A 17918-nucleotide genomic window follows, 5' to 3' on the forward strand; every position below is an offset into this window, starting at 1 on the left:
ACTAGTGCAATTTTCAAGAAGTATAACTATTTCCACTTTTACTCCAAAGTACTGAATTTACATTGGTTGTGTAGATCAAAAATAGGGCTACATTTTTGTAGTTGACAACTTTTTGATAGCGTTGTGGGCTTTTGAGATATGCGCCTTCAAAGATAGGTACCTAGAATAGCGAGGGTGCGAGACGCAGACAGTCAGACGCTCTCTCTTCTCTGCGTCTCCTCTCCCCGTCGCCTAACTTCAAGCCGTCGTATCTCGAAAGCGTGAATAGCTATCAAAAAGCTGTCAACTACAAAAATGTAGCCCTATTTTTGATCTACACAACCATATTAATTTTGGAATGGTGGGATTATTCAGGGAATCCAAAAACACTTTCAAACTTATCCTATTTTTCAACTGTGCTATGACCTATTCTTTCCTTTGTTCATTTATGATCTGTCCCCCTAAAATGACACTTTTTATGTTCAATAACCATCTTATCACCTCTGTACTTTCTCTCAAGAAGGATTATAAGAAACGAAACTTGATAAACCCCACCGTTACACTATCACATGGTCTCGCCTAACACGCTCCGGAAACCCAAACCAATTCCTTTTTTTAAAATTTCATAGCCTACACTTTAGAAGGACCATAACTATGTCTTTGGTGTCTCTTTATCTTATCAGTGTCTCCTTGTCCTCTAAATTGACCAATGGCCACAATGTAGTCCTCCGTTCTTATTGTTATTTCCTCCCGGTTTCCTCATTTTTCCACATATTTTTTTTCTTTAAAGTCATTTTCCAGCCTCTTCGAAAAAAAAGATGCCTCACGAGTCTCCATACGCACCAGTGAAGATTCCGGAACGTCCGTACCATGAGCTTCTTCTTGACGCTATCGATAAAACGATTGCGGAAGGAAAGAATAAGATTGCATTCATTAGTGGAGACAACCCGAACTACACGTTGAGTTATGAACAGTTGAGAAAAGATGCGTTCGCTATCGCCATGTACTTGCATAGTATTGGATTTAAGGTGAGTTACAGTTACAGAGAAAGCGTTTAAATTTTCTACATTTTGAAGTAAAGCTGAATTTTCTAGCTTAAAATCTTATCGAGATACGGGCTGAAAAGGGGAAGGATAACTTTGAAGAGGCATATCTCAAACATTAGTCTAGCTACTGAAAAATAAATAACAGCAAAATTAATTAACTTAACATTCTCTACATATTGGTATACATTTGCAAACATTGACTTAAAAACGGGGTGAGCTACGGGCGGTCGAAGTTTGCCTACCTTCATAAGAAGAAAACGTTTTCCAAAACAAATATCTTCGAAACTAGCAGGGATAATAAAATGTTGTTAACTGCAAAAAATATTTACATAAAATTTCCTATATTTTAGTATATTTTGCAAAACTTTAGCTGTAAATTGGACAGATACGGGCGGTCAAAATATTCGCTTTTGACAAAACCATTTTTGAAAGCGCATATCTCCAAAAACTAGATTACATATTAATTTTTTATATTTACAATTATAATCTACAAAAAATTTCCTAAATTTTGATATATTTCACAAAATTTTAACTGTAAATTAGACTGAGATACGGGCAGTCATAATTTTCACTCCTAAAGTAAAGAGATTCTGGCAAGACCATTTTTGAAAGCGCATACTTCAAAAACTAGATTACATTTCAAACATTTTATACCAACAATTATGATCTACTTGAAATTTCCTACATTTGGGTATAAAACTCGAATTTTCTAGTTGCACAATAGTAGGCAGTCTAACTAAGTCTTGCTTAATGCAAATTTTGAGCCAGTACCGTCTCTAATCTTGCAGGAAGCGTAGGTCTGAAATTTGATAAAATTTAACAATTTTATTTTTACAATTTTATAGAATTTAAAGTTTCCTGCATTTTGGCATAAAAATCAAGTTTTTACCTAAAATACACGTCGAGATAGAAACGGTCAAAGTTTAGATGTGCAACAATTTTCGCTACTAATCTTTCAAAACGGATATCTCCAAAACTATAAAAGTTTACAAAAATTTGTAAATTACAAAATCAATACGCGTAAAATTCCCTATTTTTTGGTATAAAAATAAATTTTCTAGCTCAACTAGATGCTGAGATACACGCTTTCAAAGTTTACCCCTACAAAATCCAGGAAAGGGAGGGAGAGAGGGGGTAAGAGGGCGCAGAGAAGGTAGACAGTCTGACTTCTCTGCGTCTCCTCTCCCCGCCGCCTAACTTCAAGCCCTCGTATCTCGAAAGCGTGAATAGCTATCAAAAAGCTGTCAACTGCAAAAATGTAGCCCTATTTTTGATCTACACAACCATTTGTCCGTTAGGGCGCGTTTGCGACATCTTTCCATTATTCCAGAAAGACGTCGCCGCCGTCGTCCTTCCCAACGTCTTCCACTACGCCTCCTTCTTCATCGGATGCGCGATCAACGGTGGCGCCGTGTCAGGAGCCAGCGCTCTTTTCACGGATTGTAAGTTATCAGTGGAGCGCGTTTTCTACTTATCGATGCTTCAGACGAGCTCCAACGCCAATTCGTGGATTCCCGCGCGAAAGTAGTGTTGACCTACGAGGACTTCCTTCCAAAAGTGTTGCTCGCCGTCAAGCAATCGCCCAACATCCAAAAAATCATAGTGATCCCGAAACCAACTGGCTCCAACCTTCCCGCTGGAGTCGTCTCATGGACTGAGGTGGTCTCTACGCCAGTCACTGCCCCACCACAAGTCCCTATCGACGTTCATAATGATTTGTTGGTGCTACCGTACTCCAGTGGAACCACTGGACCACCGAAGGGAGTCATGCTGTCGCATTATAATTTCACATCGATGATCTCTATGTATTTGGCGTGAGTTTTGACTGATAAGAAAGGGTGTCAAAGTACGAAGTATGACGTAGATGCTGGTTTGATGTCATAAACTGTGCGAAAGTGGGCGGGGCTTAAAAGCTTAAAGACCTGGGGGATCAAATAAAGGAAATTTTATCTATCAAGAGCTTACAAACTTTTAAAAAAACTTTAAAACTCATAAAAAAGTGAAAAACATTTTTTTTAATTTGAAAAAAAAAAGTCAAGTTTGAAAGTTTGTAACGGGACTCCTTATAGTTCCACAGCGTCAATTTTATATTCCTTGGATAGATCAAAACTAAAACTCCATTTTTGTAGTTGACAACTTTTTGATAGCTATTCATCCCGCTGAGATACAGCGTTTTCCACTTTTTCAGTCGTTTACAGGGATATTCCAACTTTGAGGACGTATATCTCAAAATCTGGCATAGCTACTAAAAATGTGTACACTACAAAAATGTAGCTCTAGTTGTGATCTACATTTTTGTAGTTGACCACTTTTTGATAGCTATTCACGCTTTTGAGATACGCGCGTTTGAAAATAGGGCACTGGAGCAGCGAGGGAAAGAGAAAGGAGACGCAGAGATGCAGGCATTCTCGCTTCTCTGCGTCTCTCATTATGGCGCAGCAGGCTCGTGTTGCGGAAACCATCGTATCTCAAAAGCGTAAAGAGCTATCAAAAAACTTAAAACTACAAAAATGTAGGGCTGTCTTTGATCTACACGCTCATATAAAAATAAAAACTGGCTGACAAGTTCTAGTGAATATATGCTATGTCAAAGTTTATGAATTATTTGGAAATTTTTGGTCAAATAATCATTCCAGCATCGACAAATCCCACAACTTAGACGTCCTCGACCCCAACTGGGATTGCTACAAGGAGAAAGCCCTTCTCTTCCTCCCATTCTACCATGTCTACGGATTCGGTCTGCTCAATCACTGCATCCTCAAAGGAATGACCGGAGTTGTCATGTCTCATTTTGAGCCCAACAACTTCCTGACCGCAATTCAAAACTACAAAATCCGGGTGCTCTGCCTGGTCCCGCCCATTATGGTCTTCTTGGCGAAACATCCGATTTGTGCCAAGTTTGATCTATCATCGGTGCAAATGATTATGGCGGGAGCGGCGCCTGCTGGAAAGGATTTGATTGAGGAGTTGAAGAGAAAGTACGCGAATCTGAGATATATTCAGCAGGGGTACGGTATGACGGAGTGCTCGATGGCGAGTCATTTGCCTGATTTGAGAAATGATCAACCATTTGGGTCCGTCGGAAAGTTGGCGTCAAATTTGGTGATGAGAGTAAGTGGTGTATAGTGGGCGGAGCCTCATTGCATGAGTTTTAGATTGTGGAGCCAGGCACCGACCGTGAGCAACCTGTCAATCAGCGAGGTGAGATTTGTGTTCGTGGACCTACAGTAATGCTGGGATACCTCGGAAGACCGGAAGCCACTGCGTCAACTATCATCGATGGATGGCTCCATACTGGAGATATCGGATATATCAACGAGGATGGAAACCTTTTTATTGTTGACCGTCTTAAGGAGCTCATCAAGGTCAAGGGATTGCAAGTACCACCTGCGGAACTGGAGGATCTGCTTCTGAGTCATCCGAAGATTCGGGATTGTGCGGTGATTGGAATCCCGGATGCGAAAGCCGGAGAGCTGCCGAAAGCGTTTGTGGTTAGAGCGGATAATACTTTGACGGAGCAGGAAGTGAAGGATTTTGTGAAACGTGAGTTAGCAACATTTGATTTTTGGTTTAAGATTGGTTGAGATCGGTTGAGATCGGTTGAGATCGGCTACAGTTGAGATCCCGTCACGGCCTCCCTTATTATTCGATTTTAATCAAAAATATGTAGATCAAATTCCGTTCTCCATTTTTGTAGTTGATAACTTTTTGATAGCTTCTCACCCCTTCGAGATATGCTCTTTTGAACTTAACTAGTTGTTACTACACTCTTCAAAATAGGGGTACTTTGACATCCCGCCACGGACTTTTTCTTACTCGATAATAACAAAAATTATATGGTTGTGTAGATCAAAAATGGGGCTTCATTTTTATAGTTGACAACTTTTTGATAGCTATTCACGCTTTTGAGATACAGCTGTTTAAAGATCGAACGTCTAACCACGACGCCTGTTGAGAGACGCAGAGAAGTCAGACAAGCTAGCTTCTCTGCGTCTCCCCCTTCTACCAGCCTATCTTCAAAAGCGCGTATCTCAAAAGCTAGAACAGCTATCAAAAATTTTTTTGCTACAAAAATATTTTACATTAAATTTTCAACATTTTGATGTAAAAATCAATTGTTTTACTGCATTGAATGTGAAGATACAAGCGTTCAAACTTAGCTATTCTTAAAATCCAGGATAGTTATCAAAAAGGGTAAATATAAAAATTTTCTGCTTTACATTTTCTATATTTTGGTATAAAAACCATATTTTCAGCTTTGTGCGAACCTGAGATAAACACGGTTAAAGTTGGTGCCTGATGAGCGCAAGAGTGTGGACAACTATTTTTGGCGCCGCCCATCTTGAAAACCTGTACAGCTTACAAAATGGCACAAAATACTAAAATGATCTGCTTTAAATTTCCTACATTTTGGTATAAAAATCAAATTTCTAGTACTACAGTACCCTAAGTTACAAGGGTGTGAAGTTACAGATCAGAAAAACTACTATATCTCCAAAACTTAGAAGGCAATTAAAAACTGTTAATGCAAAAACAATCCACTTAAAATTCTCTACAAATTGGTATAGAAATCACATCTCTAGCTGCAATAGCCACTGAGATACAACGCTTCAAACAAGCAGAGAGACGCATAGAAGGCAGACAGTCTGGCTTCTCTGCGTCTCTCTCCTCCTCCTACAACTTTAAAGACGCATAACTCAAAAGTGGGCGGTGCTATCAAAAAGTTGTCAACTACAAAAATGTAGCGCTAGTCTTGATCTACACGCTCATATAAAAATTTGTTATATATTAGGTTGTCCCATAAGTTTTCGAACATTATTGAAATCAAATTTATTCAAAGCCAGAATATTACAAAAATCAAACATAGTGACCACCTTTATCCACGACTGTTTGCCATTTAGTAGGTAGAGATTCAATACCTTTTCGCCAAAACTCAGGCTGCTTCGAGTCAAAATACTTTTGCACCCATTTCTGGACCTATGACTTTGTTTTGAAGTCCTGCCCTTCAAGGGATCGATGCATGTCGCAGAACAGATGGTAATCCGAAGGAGCGAGATCAGGGCTGTACGGAGGGTAAGCAAGGACTGTCGAGTGGAATGTATCCAGGAGAGACTTGGTCGTCTTTGCGGTGTGTGGTCTTGGGTCGTCATGGAGGTTGTGGACTCTGTGACCGTGTAGAGGGGAGGTTTTCAGTTTGGACTTCACCTTTTGTAATTGAGAAGAATAGTAGTCGGCGGTGATAGTTTTCCCCTCCGGAAGCAGTTCCCAATAAAGCACTCCATGAACAGACCACCAGACGGAGAGCAATATTTTCTTAGGGTGTATCACCTGTTTGACGACATCCTCTGGCTGTTTATCAGCATCAACCCACTGGGCTCTCCTGTGGTGGTTTTCGTATAAGACCCACTTCTCGTCCGACGTAACCAAATGATCCAGCCAGTTGAAATTAGGATGGAGGGTTAGAAGTTGCAGTGACATGTCCACTCGGTGCTCAAGGTCAAAGTTAGGCAATTTGTGTGGTATCCATCTTCCCATTTTTCTAGCTTGCCAAGAGCTCCCAGTCCTCTTTCTACCGCAGAGTGAGTAGAGCCCATTACTGTTGCCAGTTCACGAATGGATTGAAGTGGGTCACTTTCCACTACCTCCCGTAACTTGTCAATGTCGAACTCCACTGGTCTTCCAGAACGTGCTTCTTCGGCCAAAGAAAAATCATAATTTATGAAACGATGGACCCAGCGGCTAATTGTTTGCCGTTGAGGGGCATTATCCTTTTAAACTTCAACCATACGTTCTTCAATCTCGTGATTTTGGAGTTAGATAGAAATAAAAATAAAATGACATGACGAATATGAAGTCGGTCGGGGACAAAGATTGGTGCCGCGTTCATTGAGAGGAGGCAGCCAAAAGAAATGAATGTTATTGTTAATACACCCGACGTCTTATATAATGGAAAACATGTACTATTTGGTTTGATTCTTGCTCTCTGTCCTATAGAAGAACAGCAAAACTATGTTCGAAAACTTTTGGGACAACCTAATATAACAACTGCTAGTCAAGATATACTATGTCAAAGTTGTCAAATCTGACTTCTCTACGTCTCTCCCCTCCCTCTCAATAGAGCGCGTTTTCAACAGTAATCTACTTATTTTTTTCAGCCAAAGTATCCCCATACAAACAATTGGAAGGAGGTGTCGAGTTCATCGAGGAAATCCCCAAGTCGGCGGCCGGAAAAATTTTGAGACGATTCCTAAGAGATCGATCGAATGCTAAGCTTTAGATATGTCTATATATTGTGTATTTTTGGTTTATATACAAATAATTCATTCAATTTTTTTTAATCTTTTCAATAAATTTATCAAACAGGAGTTTCACAAACATTACAAGTGACTGGACACGCGTACTCAATTCTCAATTTATCATCGGTCTCACATAATCCGGTCAACTTGTATTCCCCACAATTCGACAGACGATCCACACAACTTCCCGCCTTTTTTCCACAGAATTCACAGGTTTGAGCACAATTATACTTCATGATGGGCTGTTGGGAGGCGGAGCTTGTGCAGAGGTCGAGGGTCTTGAAGAGCTCACAGTAGGGGTGTAGATCACGACATTGGGAGGTCGTGAAGGGGATCAGGAGAGGGAGAATGAGAAGAAGACGATGCATGTTTAGGAACGGTATGAGAAGTTTAGGTCTTCTTCCTGGTTTCCTATGAATGTATTTAATGACCCAAAAACAAATATTTGGTTGGTGGTGTTCAGAGCGCATAATAACTTTTTATGGTGTCATACAATAATGGTTGTGTAGACCAAATCAAGGGCTACATTTTTGCAGTTGACAACTTTTTGATAGCTCCGCCCACTTTTGAGATACGCGCTGTGAAGGGGAGGGAGAGACGCAGAGAAACGAGACACTCGCGCTTCTCTGTGTCTCTCCCTCTCCAGGTGTCTATCTTCAAAGACGCGTATCTCAAAAGCCTGCAGAGTTATCCAAAAGTTGTCAACTACAAAAATGGAGAGCTTGGTTTGATCTACAAAAACAGCTAAAACTTAAGGAACTGGAACTATCATGAGCCTTAGGATAGCCTCTCGAAGCTCGGTGTTTCAGGAGTGTCTCAGTCATTATTTTTGAGATTCTTCAAAAAAAAAATGTTTTGAACATCTGAAAGAGGGGAGTTGTATGAATTTGAATAGGGGGAGTATTACGGTTTATCCGATTAGTTTTGCAACGAGTCCTTTATGTAATATTGTGAAATGAAGAATTTTTGATTTTTTTCAAACATTTTATTGCGAAATAATTTTTGTTTCTTGCGAAAAACCCCCGTTTAATTTATAGATTTCATTCGTAGACCTGCCTGCACAAGTTTCACGTCAACAGATTTACTGACGCGTTTCCGGATCTGCTGACGCATAACTCGTTTTTGCAATATTTTATTGATAGAGTGGGAAATCCGCATTTTCTGTATTTCTAAAAGTCGATTTATTGTATTTCTGTGTTTCAAATGTCTGAAAAATCTAAGGAGAAAAAACATCCGGCTGATAAAATTAAGGTTTGGATTTAAATCGTTGGATTTTTAGTTTAAAATTTGCAAAATATAGTAAAAATTGCACTTTTTTATTGAAAATCAGAGAAAAGGGTTTGAAAAAATCTATAACACAATGCTAATGATTGATTTGCACCATTTTCTTGTTAAAAACTACATTTTTGAGACCAAAAATGTTTTTTTTTTCTAATTTTTTCTGTTCCGCACCATTTTCCTTCTTTCTAATTCAAATTTTCCACTCAAAAATTCCAGGAAACGTTCGATAAACTGAACAACGAGATCAAAACGCTCGGAATGATTCTTGGTGTCAAAAATAATGAGAATCCGGCACCGCCGGCGGCTTCTGGATCCCCGAAAGCGTCAGATGAGGCGCCGAAAAGTGAATATCATGTAAATTTCTTTAGAATTATTGATTAATGACAGAAAATTTGAAATTATAGAAAGAAGTGACTGCCGAGGACAAAAAAGCGCGAAAAGCGGCGAAAGCTGCGGAGAAAAAGGCTAGAGGTATGGGAAAATAGCGAATTTTTAGCTAAAAATTCAGTTTTTTCTTGAAAAACTACTATTTTCAGTGGAAAAATCTGATTTTTTCACGAAAAACTACCATTTTCAGCCGAAAAATCACAAGCGAATAAAGCGGCGGCAGCATCTGGCGCTCCTGCTCAAAAGCAAGAAAAACCACAAAAATCCGCTCCAAAACCGTCAGAAAATACTGAAAAAGAGCTGATTGAGGAGAGAGATCGTCTGAAAAAAGAGACGGAGCAACTGGATGCACAAATGGAAAAATTGATAATAGTTGAGGATAATAAAGTGAACGGAGATTTGAAATCAGCTATCAAGAAATCGAATGGAGTGGAGAAGAACGTTGGACACGTTCATAATGTTATTATGCCATCAGCTGTCACTTTTGGTGAGGGATTGAGCTGAAAAAAGCTGAAAATTCGGCAAAAATCGAGATTTAGACCATTTTTATGGACAAATTTATAGATTTTCAGCATATAATTGCTCGTTAATGAATTGGAACAAATATTTTTCATAAAAATCGCTCAAAACATTTGAAAATTGTCTTATTTCCTTGAAAATCTACAAAAATTGAAGTTTACTTTCCAAATTTTAGATTTTAACACTTTCAAACACGCTGATTTGAAAAATTCGAGCGACTTTTAGCGAAAACTTCGGAATTTCTCGATTTTCAGTTGTTTTAGCTGAAAATGGTTCGGATTTTCGAAGATAGCAAGCTGAAAGTGTCTAGCAACAGATTTTTAATGTTTACACTAAAATTTCAAAAATTTCTCCAAAAAATCGCAAAAAACATGAAAATTGACGAATTTTTTCGATATTCCACAAAAATTTTTTTTTTTTTTCTTCAAAATCTTCAATTTAGACACGTTCAAATACACGAAAATTTATCGCTGACAATGAACCAGATTTTTGAAGTTAGCGACTTGAAAAGTGTAAAAATAACGTTTTCTGAACAAAAATTCGCTGAAAAGCATAAAAAATCGTCGATTTTTTCTCGAAATTCAGTAAAAGATCGGGGTTTTTCCCAAAAATTTGGATTTAGACACATTCAAACACGTTGATTTCAAAAATCATATATTTTCATCAGAATATTCTAGGAATCGATACTGAGACTATTTCAGAGGTGAGATTTCTCGATTCTCAGATTTTCAGCTGTTTTTTGCTGAAAATGGTCCGGATTTTTTGGAATTGGAGAGTAGAAGACAAAGATTCATAAAATTTCTACCAAAATTTCCGTATTTTCCCATGAGAAATCGCTGAAAAACATGGAAATTCAACAAAAATTTGAGTTTTTCTGTCTTAATCGCCGAGTCAGACACTTTCAAACACGGGAATTTCCAATTTAGTGTGTAAATCCAAGATTTGGTCAGAAAATCTCCAATTTTTTGTTGAATTTCAAGAAAATATGACAATTTTCATGTTTTTGAGTGATTTTCCATGGGAAACCACCGAAATCTTGATAGAAATTCTATGAATCTTTGTCTTCTACTCGCTATCTTCCAAAAATCGGACCATTTTCAGCAAAACCAGCTCGCCTCTGAAAATCGAGAGATCTCATCTCTGAAATAGTCTCAATATCGATTTTCAGTTGTTTCAGCTGAAAATAGTCCGGATTTTTGAAGATAGCGAGCTGGAAAGTGTCTAGCAACTGAAACACCAAAATTTCAAAGTTTTCTCCAAAAAAAATCGCTGAAAAACAAGAAAATTATCGAGTTTCTCGAAATGCAACAAAAAATCGAGCTATTTTCCAGAATCTTAGATTTAAAAAATTCGAGTTTTTCTCAGCAGAATATTCTAGGAATCGATATTGAGACCTTTTCAGAGGTGAGATTTCTCGATTTTCAGATTTTCAGTTGTTTTTGCTGAAAATGGTCCGGATTTTTGGAGTTGGAGAGTAGAAGACAAAGATTCATAGAATTTCTATGAAAATTTCCGTATTTTCCCATGAGAAATCACTGAAAAACATGGAAATTCAACAAAAATTCGAGTTTTTCTGTGTAAATCGCGGACTCAGACACTTTCAAACACGGGAATTTCCAATTTAGTGTGTTTGAAAGTGTCTGAAGTCCAAAATTTAGGAAAATTTCGATTTTTAGTTGTATATCAAAAAAATCGACAATTTTTTATGTTTTTCAGCGATTTTTTCATGGGAAAACACGAAAATTTTGATGGAAATTCTATGAATCTTTGCAATTTACTCTCCAACTCCAACAATCCGGACCATTTTCAGCAAAAACAGCTCGCCTCTGAAAATCGAAAAATCTCACCTCTGAAATTGTCTCAATGTCGATTCCCAGATTCCTAGAAGAACCTGCTGAAAATAACTCAGATTTTTGAAATCAACGTGCTTGAAAGTGTCTAAATCCAAGTTTCTGGAAAAAACCGCCGATTTTTTACGGAATTTCGAAAAAAAATCGACAATTTTTTTTATGTTTTTCAGCGAATTTTTGTTAAGAAAACGTTATTTTTACACTTTTCAAGTCGCTAACTTCAAAAATCCGGGCCATTTTCAGCGATAAATGCTGAAAATCGAGAATTTTCAAAAAACTCTAATTTTTCTTTCAGATCTGCCCAAAAATCAAGTAAAAATAGTGGCATCCGCATCGGATTCAGATGAAGGCGTCGCTTCGGAAATCGAATCCACAGCCATCTCTCAACTAGACGATGCCACGTGTCTTGCACACATTCATCCCGCATTTTTGACACTTTTGGCGACAGCTGAAATGGAGAAAATTCCAGATGTCGAGACTGTCTGTATCAAGTTTATTCAAGCGTTTAAGGAGGTGATTATACCGAAATGAGCCGAATTTTCAGACTTCCAAGTGAAATTAGCACCTGAATCTGAAAAATCTGGAATTTTCAGCATATTTTGGAAAATATCGGCATGTTTAGATAGCTGGAGACGTGAGAATTCTGGACATGAAATTTACAGTTTTTTCGGTTTGTTTAAAGTGCGATTATAACGTGAAACTGATCCAGATTTGGTCAAAATCTCATATATATGAATTCTGATGTAATTTTCTGAAGTTTGTGAGAAAAATGAGTGGAAAATCAATTTTCCTAAGCTGTATACAGCTAGAAGCTAAAATTACCGTCTCTATACCGAAATTAACCGAATTTTCAGAGTTTTCCCCGTGAAATTAGCCCCTGAATCTGTTTCAGATTTGTTTAGAATCTCAATCAATCAACATTTATAAGTTTTCAGTGTGACTACATTATTTCTAATGCAAATTTCTGAAAATTGTGAGAAAAATGAGTGGAAAATCAATTATCATAAAACTGTATGTAGAAAGCTGAAATTACGGAGATTCTGAATTTGTGATGTTTTGAATCAAACTCCGTAATTTCAGTTTTCTAGTCATATACAGTTTTTGGGAAAATCGGTTTTCCCCACTCATTTTTCCTACAAGTTTTAGAAAATTGCAGAGAAGAAGTAATCACACTGAAAACTTATAAAAGTTGATTGACTCATATTGAGATTCAAATCACATCTGAAACAGATTCAGGTGCTAATTTCACATGCAGAAAATGAAAAATCTGAAAATTCGCCTGATTTCGGTATAGAGACGGTAATTTCAGCTTCTAACTATATACTGTTACACAGATCCCGATTTTCTAGTAATGTTTGTCGTAAATTTCAGAAAATTGCGTTAGAATTCATATAAATGAGATTTAGAACAAATCTGAAACAGTTTCAGGTCATAATCGCACTTTAAACAAACCGAAAAAACTGAAAATTCATGTCCAGAATCCTCATTTCTCCAGCTTACTAGAACGATCGATATTTTTCGAAAAACGCCGAAAATTCCATATTTTTCTTCGTAAATTACATACTTGTCAAGGCCCGGGTACTTGGAGCCAAATTTCAAAATTCAAAATTTTTCGAATTTTTTGAATTTTTTTGCAAAATAGTGAAATTTTTGACTTCGGAATAAGAAGAAATTCTGAAAAATCATTGAAAATGTGAACATTTAAATAAATTCGATAAAAAAGTGAAAAAAATTTCAAAAAATTGGTTCATTTTTTGAAGCCTGGCATTCGGGCCTTGCCGCGCCGGACCGAAAATTTGCAAGTATGGAAATAAGTAGTCACACATGAAATTCGCAAAAATTGACTGATTTTGAGATTTGAACCAAGTCTGAAACAGTTTCAGATCATAATCTTATCTAAAAAAAATGACCGAAAAAACTGAAAATTCATGTCCAGAATCCTCATTTCTCCAGCTACAAAAAAAAATACTGAAAATTTCAGTTTTTTCTTCTAAAATTACATACTTGTCAAGGCCCGGGTTCTTGGCGCCAGATTTCAAAATTCAAATTTTTTCGAATTTTTTGAAATTATTCGAGTATTTTACGCGAAAAAGTCAAATGTTCGACTTCAGAATTAGAATAACTTCAGTAAAAATCATTGAAAATGTGAAAATTTTCAAAAAAAATTTCAAAAAATTGGTTCATTTTTTGAAAGTTACAAATATTTCCATTTCCAGTTCCTTCGCGATTGGTCTGCCGAACGCGAGAAAACGCATTCGGACGTCTCGACGTACGGTCACGACCTCGACCTAGCCATCCGCCCGCAACTCGCCCATTTGACACAAAACGGTCATTGGCCCCTCCCATTTGCTCTCGGAAATACAGTAAGACTGCTGAAAAGAACCATAAAACGAGTGGAAGAGGAGACGACGGCCGATTGTGAAGAGGCACTTCAACAGTATCTGGAAGACACGTTGGCTATAAATTTCAGTCATGCTTATAAAGCGATCAGTCAACTTTTGGTCCGAAAAATTCGACAATTCAAAAAAGTTGTCGTTTTCGATTGGTGTCCCGTGGTGAATTATGTGCTTCTTGACGCGAAAACTCAGATTTCTGACATGCAATTGTCTGTAATTGATGCGAATAATGGGGGACGGGGTACCCGACATGTGAAGAGTTTTGTGGAGAGAGGATATAATGTGAAGTATGTGACGATGAAGGGAGCGTCGTGGGCTTCGCAGGATGTGAGTTTAAGAACAGGGATTTTTGATTGAAAATTGAGAGCTTTTAGCAGTTTTAGTCGGGAAATTCGGTTTTTTCACAGGATTTTTGCTAAAAATTGGTTGGGCGGGATTCCAGCAAACTGAATTTGTTTCAAAATCTGTGAGAAATATATGCGTTCCTGATACTGAAAAGCCCTGAAAAATTAGAAATTTCAGCCGGAAAAATGTCCAAAAGTGGTTGGTGGCCGAACTCTTTGTTTTTGTGTTCCTAGGCCATGGGAAGCTCGTCTCCCGGTTGTTTGCTATTATCCTTTAAACTTAGCCGGTTTTCAATACTGATAAAAGGACGAGGAAGAACTTTGTGTGGCCTATAAACACAAAATCAAAAAGTTCGGATATCATTGACCAGTTTTGACCATTTTTAGGCTGAAAACTTACTGTTCAGGATTATTTTCAGGGTTTTTGGGCAAAAAATAGGGAAATTCCTATGATAATACTCAAAAGATTCCCAAAATGCAAATTTTCAGCTCTTAAATGCTCAAAATTGGTCAGTGGCCGAAATTTTTCTGTTGGGTTTCTAGGTCAGCGATCTCAACTTGAGATTTTGAATCGCTGGCCTAGAAATCCAACAGAAAAGTTCGGCCACTGACCACTTTTGAGCATTTTTCCTACTGAAAATTTGTCCTTTTTGTATTTTAAGAGTATTTATCCGAATTTTCACTAAAAAAATTGTTTTTGTTTTAATCCACCCAAAACCTCAAATATCTCTTCCAGGGCGCCGTCCTGATACTCGGATGCTCTGCAATCTTCGCCAATGGAGCAGTCGCCGCACAAAAAGGAGCACTTGCTGCGGTGCTCTGCGCTAATCACTACAATATTCCAGTCATCGTTGTCGCTGAGCATTTCAAGTTTATTGATAAGGTTTGTTCTTGATTTTCAGACTTTTTCGCTTAAAAATTTCAACAATTCACTAATTTTTACCGAAATTTTTTGAAATTTTACGAAAATTTAGAGTAAAAATGCTTAAATCATCATGCAAATCATCAAAAACTCATAATTTTTAAAAACGGGCCGGTACGTTTCAATTCAACTCTTTTATTTTTTGCACTAAAAATTCAGTATTTTCAGGTTTTCAGACGTCAAAATGGATGAAAAAAAAAATCCATCAGAATTGTAGAAAATAAAATTCTCTATTTTAAGAGCCAGAAAACGTGAATTTTGGTCAAAATTTGACTTTTTTGATATAAAAATCTAGACTTTCAGAAAAATGAGATTTCCTGCCAAAAAAGTTAAACTCATTTTTCTGAAAATCTATTTTTCTGCATCAAAAAAAGTCAATTTTTGAACAAAATTCACGTTTTCTGGGTCATAAGATAGAGAATTTCATTTTCCACAATTCTGATGGATTTGACTTTTTTTCATCCATTGGGACGTCTGAAAACATGAAAATACTGCATTTTCAGTGCAGAAAATGAAAGAATTGAATTAAAACGTGAAAAACTTGGCTTCACGTTTCTTGCAGTTCTTTTTTGAGGACTGGGAGACCGTGCCTTCTAACTAGGGAAGGCCCTCCTTGAGTCAGTGTGGAGATATGGGACGTGATTTGTGTCATTAGAAAGCTGAGAAAACGCTGATTCCAAATATATATTCAGTTTTTGCCCTCGAGGTCTGGTATTCGAGAAAAACGAGGTCAAAGTTTCGAGTCCTAACAAGTCGTTTACATGAGTAAAATATCGGCAGCGTGGTGTAGGTGGTAGCATAGATGGTCAATGCACAACCACTTTTTGGTTCAATTCCGTCCGGTCACCAAGTTTTTTTTTTGGTTTTTTGAATTTTGTTATTTTTGGATCGGGAATTGTTTTTTTTTCAAAATTCTGTTCAAATAGATAAAAAAGAGAAATTATAAAAACCAAAAAAAAAACTTGGTGACCGGACGGAATTGAACCAAAAAGTGGTTGTGCATTGACCATCTATGCTACCACCTACACCACGCTGCCGATATTTTACTCATGTCGGTAAGATAACGACTTGTTAGGACTCGAAACTTTGACCTCGTTTTTCTCGAATACCAGACTTCGAGGGCAAAAACTGAATATATATTTGGAATCAGCGTTTTTTCAGCTTTCTAATGACACAAATCACGTCTCTCATATCTTAAAACTGACTCGAGGAGGGCCTTCCCTAGTAAGAAAAGCAAAGATCCCCCCTCTAATTAGTTTAATTGACCAATTAAACAGTTTCCACTCGAATTGTTCAATGATTTGATAGTGTGTATCTGAATGTACTCTCATCTGAATCACATGGTTTCAATTCGGTTGGCACCACATTGTTTTTGGTTTTTTGTTTCGACCTGATGTGTTATTCGATCAGAAATAATAGAAAAGGAGAGGAATTCCGTGTCCAGCCACCAGCCGACCAACCGGTCCGGTAGCAAGGTTATGACACAGAGAACGGATAGAATGGAGAGAAATATTAGTGAACTGATTGGTCTTTACGTGCAGAATTTAGGTGGAAAAAGGGTAAAAAAGAGACATTTTTAGACTAGAAATGTTGGTTTTTGAGTGGCTGGCGTGCAACTGGCGCGGTTTTTCATAGAATAGCCAAAAATCGATGAACTTTCTGGAATTAGAATGTTTGAAAGTGTCTATACCATATTTTTCGAAGAATTCTGGCTATTCCAGTGTTGAAACGTGCAGAATTGGGAAGAGAAAAATATGGTTTTAAGTGGAAAAAAGTGAAAAAAACGAGATTTTTTTATTGTTTTTTTAATAAAAAACTGACAATTTTAAGATCTGGGGTGCCTTTGGCGCGGTTTATCCAGAAATCGCATAGGATTTCTACTCATAACTTTGAAAGCGATGAGAAGTCTGGCGCACCTTTGACGCGTTTTCTGAAAATGTGAAAACAAGAGAATTCTTGCTAGTTTTCGGGCAAAATTCAAAGAGCTGGGGTGTTTTTGACGCGATTTTCGAAAAAAATTCTTTTTTTTTTGAAATATAGCCTGAAATTCTGGGTCTGAAACGCCTTCACTGTTATAAAATCCAATGTTCCGATATTTTTTGAGTTTTTGACCCCAAAACATAAATTTTTATCAAAAAATTCAACAAAATAGAAAAATTTGCAATGTTGCAGAGTAAAAATCCTAGATTCTGGGTAAAAAATCTCAATTTTGACAAATTTTTACTAAAAATCGATGGGATTTTGTAGAATCAGCATCTCTAAAAGTGTCTATATATCATCACATTTTCAGAAAACGCGTCGAAGGTGCGCCAGCCTTTTCAACTCTTTCAGAGTTATGAGTAGAATTTCTATGTGATTTTTGGCAAAAATCGCGCCAAAGGCACCCCAGCCTTCAAAAATTGTCAGTTTTTCCAGAATATCTCGTCTTTTTTCGAGCAAATTCTGGCAATTCTAGGGTAGATTTTAAGGAAAATCACTAATTTTCATCTATTTCTGACTGAAAATTCATTAAAAAATCTTCATTTTCAGGGTCATGTCTACCAACGCGTCGCACTTCTCGGCCGTCAAAATATCGAAGTGATTCAATCGGATCTCGTCTCGGCCGTCGTCACCGATTTGCGGATTCTCGGACCGACGTCGGCGCCGGCTGTGCTCAAAGCGAAGGCGTTGACTGATATGGCTTAGGGGGAAGGAATCTTGTTGGAATTTAATTTTTTTTTTAATTAGAGAAATTGAAATTTTAGAGACTTTTTTTGCTGTAAAAACGACGGGTTCCCTCTCACGTTATTGTGTTTTTTTTTTCGTTGCATGTGTTCATTTTTCCATTTTTCCGTTAATAACCTGTTTACTGCTCTTGAAAATCTGAAATTATGCTGAAAATGAGGTTGTTAGCTAAAA

General features: G+C 37.4%; 3 protein-coding genes across 3 annotated transcripts; 2 read left to right on the forward strand and 1 right to left on the reverse strand.

The window, feature by feature from the left end:
* Positions 1 to 797: 797 nt before the first annotated feature.
* On the forward strand, positions 798 to 7302 carry GCK72_017105 (uncharacterized protein; the record flags this gene model as incomplete). Its single annotated transcript, XM_053731890.1, has 6 exons — positions 798 to 1007; positions 2356 to 2467; positions 2512 to 2839; positions 3662 to 4136; positions 4181 to 4568; positions 7181 to 7302. The coding sequence occupies 6 exons, from the start codon at positions 798 to 800 to the stop codon at positions 7300 to 7302; spliced, it is 1635 nt and encodes a 544-aa protein (XP_053580803.1).
* Positions 7303 to 7380: 78 nt separating this feature from the next.
* GCK72_017106 (uncharacterized protein) lies at positions 7381 to 7689 on the reverse strand (the record flags this gene model as incomplete). The annotated part of the gene is made up of 1 exon (XM_053731891.1): positions 7381 to 7689. One exon carries the CDS (start codon positions 7687 to 7689, stop codon positions 7381 to 7383), a length of 309 nt encoding a protein of 102 aa, XP_053580804.1.
* Positions 7690 to 8860: 1171 nt separating this feature from the next.
* On the forward strand, positions 8861 to 17705 carry GCK72_017107 (uncharacterized protein; the record flags this gene model as incomplete). The annotated part of the gene is made up of 7 exons (XM_003093665.2): positions 8861 to 8956; positions 9007 to 9073; positions 9180 to 9476; positions 11654 to 11871; positions 13575 to 14081; positions 14835 to 14981; positions 17550 to 17705. The coding sequence occupies 7 exons, from the start codon at positions 8861 to 8863 to the stop codon at positions 17703 to 17705; spliced, it is 1488 nt and encodes a 495-aa protein (XP_003093713.2).
* Between the last annotated feature and the right edge of the window lie 213 nt (positions 17706 to 17918).

The sequence above is a fragment of the Caenorhabditis remanei genome, chromosome V, assembly GCF_010183535.1.
Source record: "Caenorhabditis remanei strain PX506 chromosome V, whole genome shotgun sequence".
Lineage (NCBI taxonomy): Eukaryota > Metazoa > Nematoda > Chromadorea > Rhabditida > Rhabditidae > Caenorhabditis > Caenorhabditis remanei.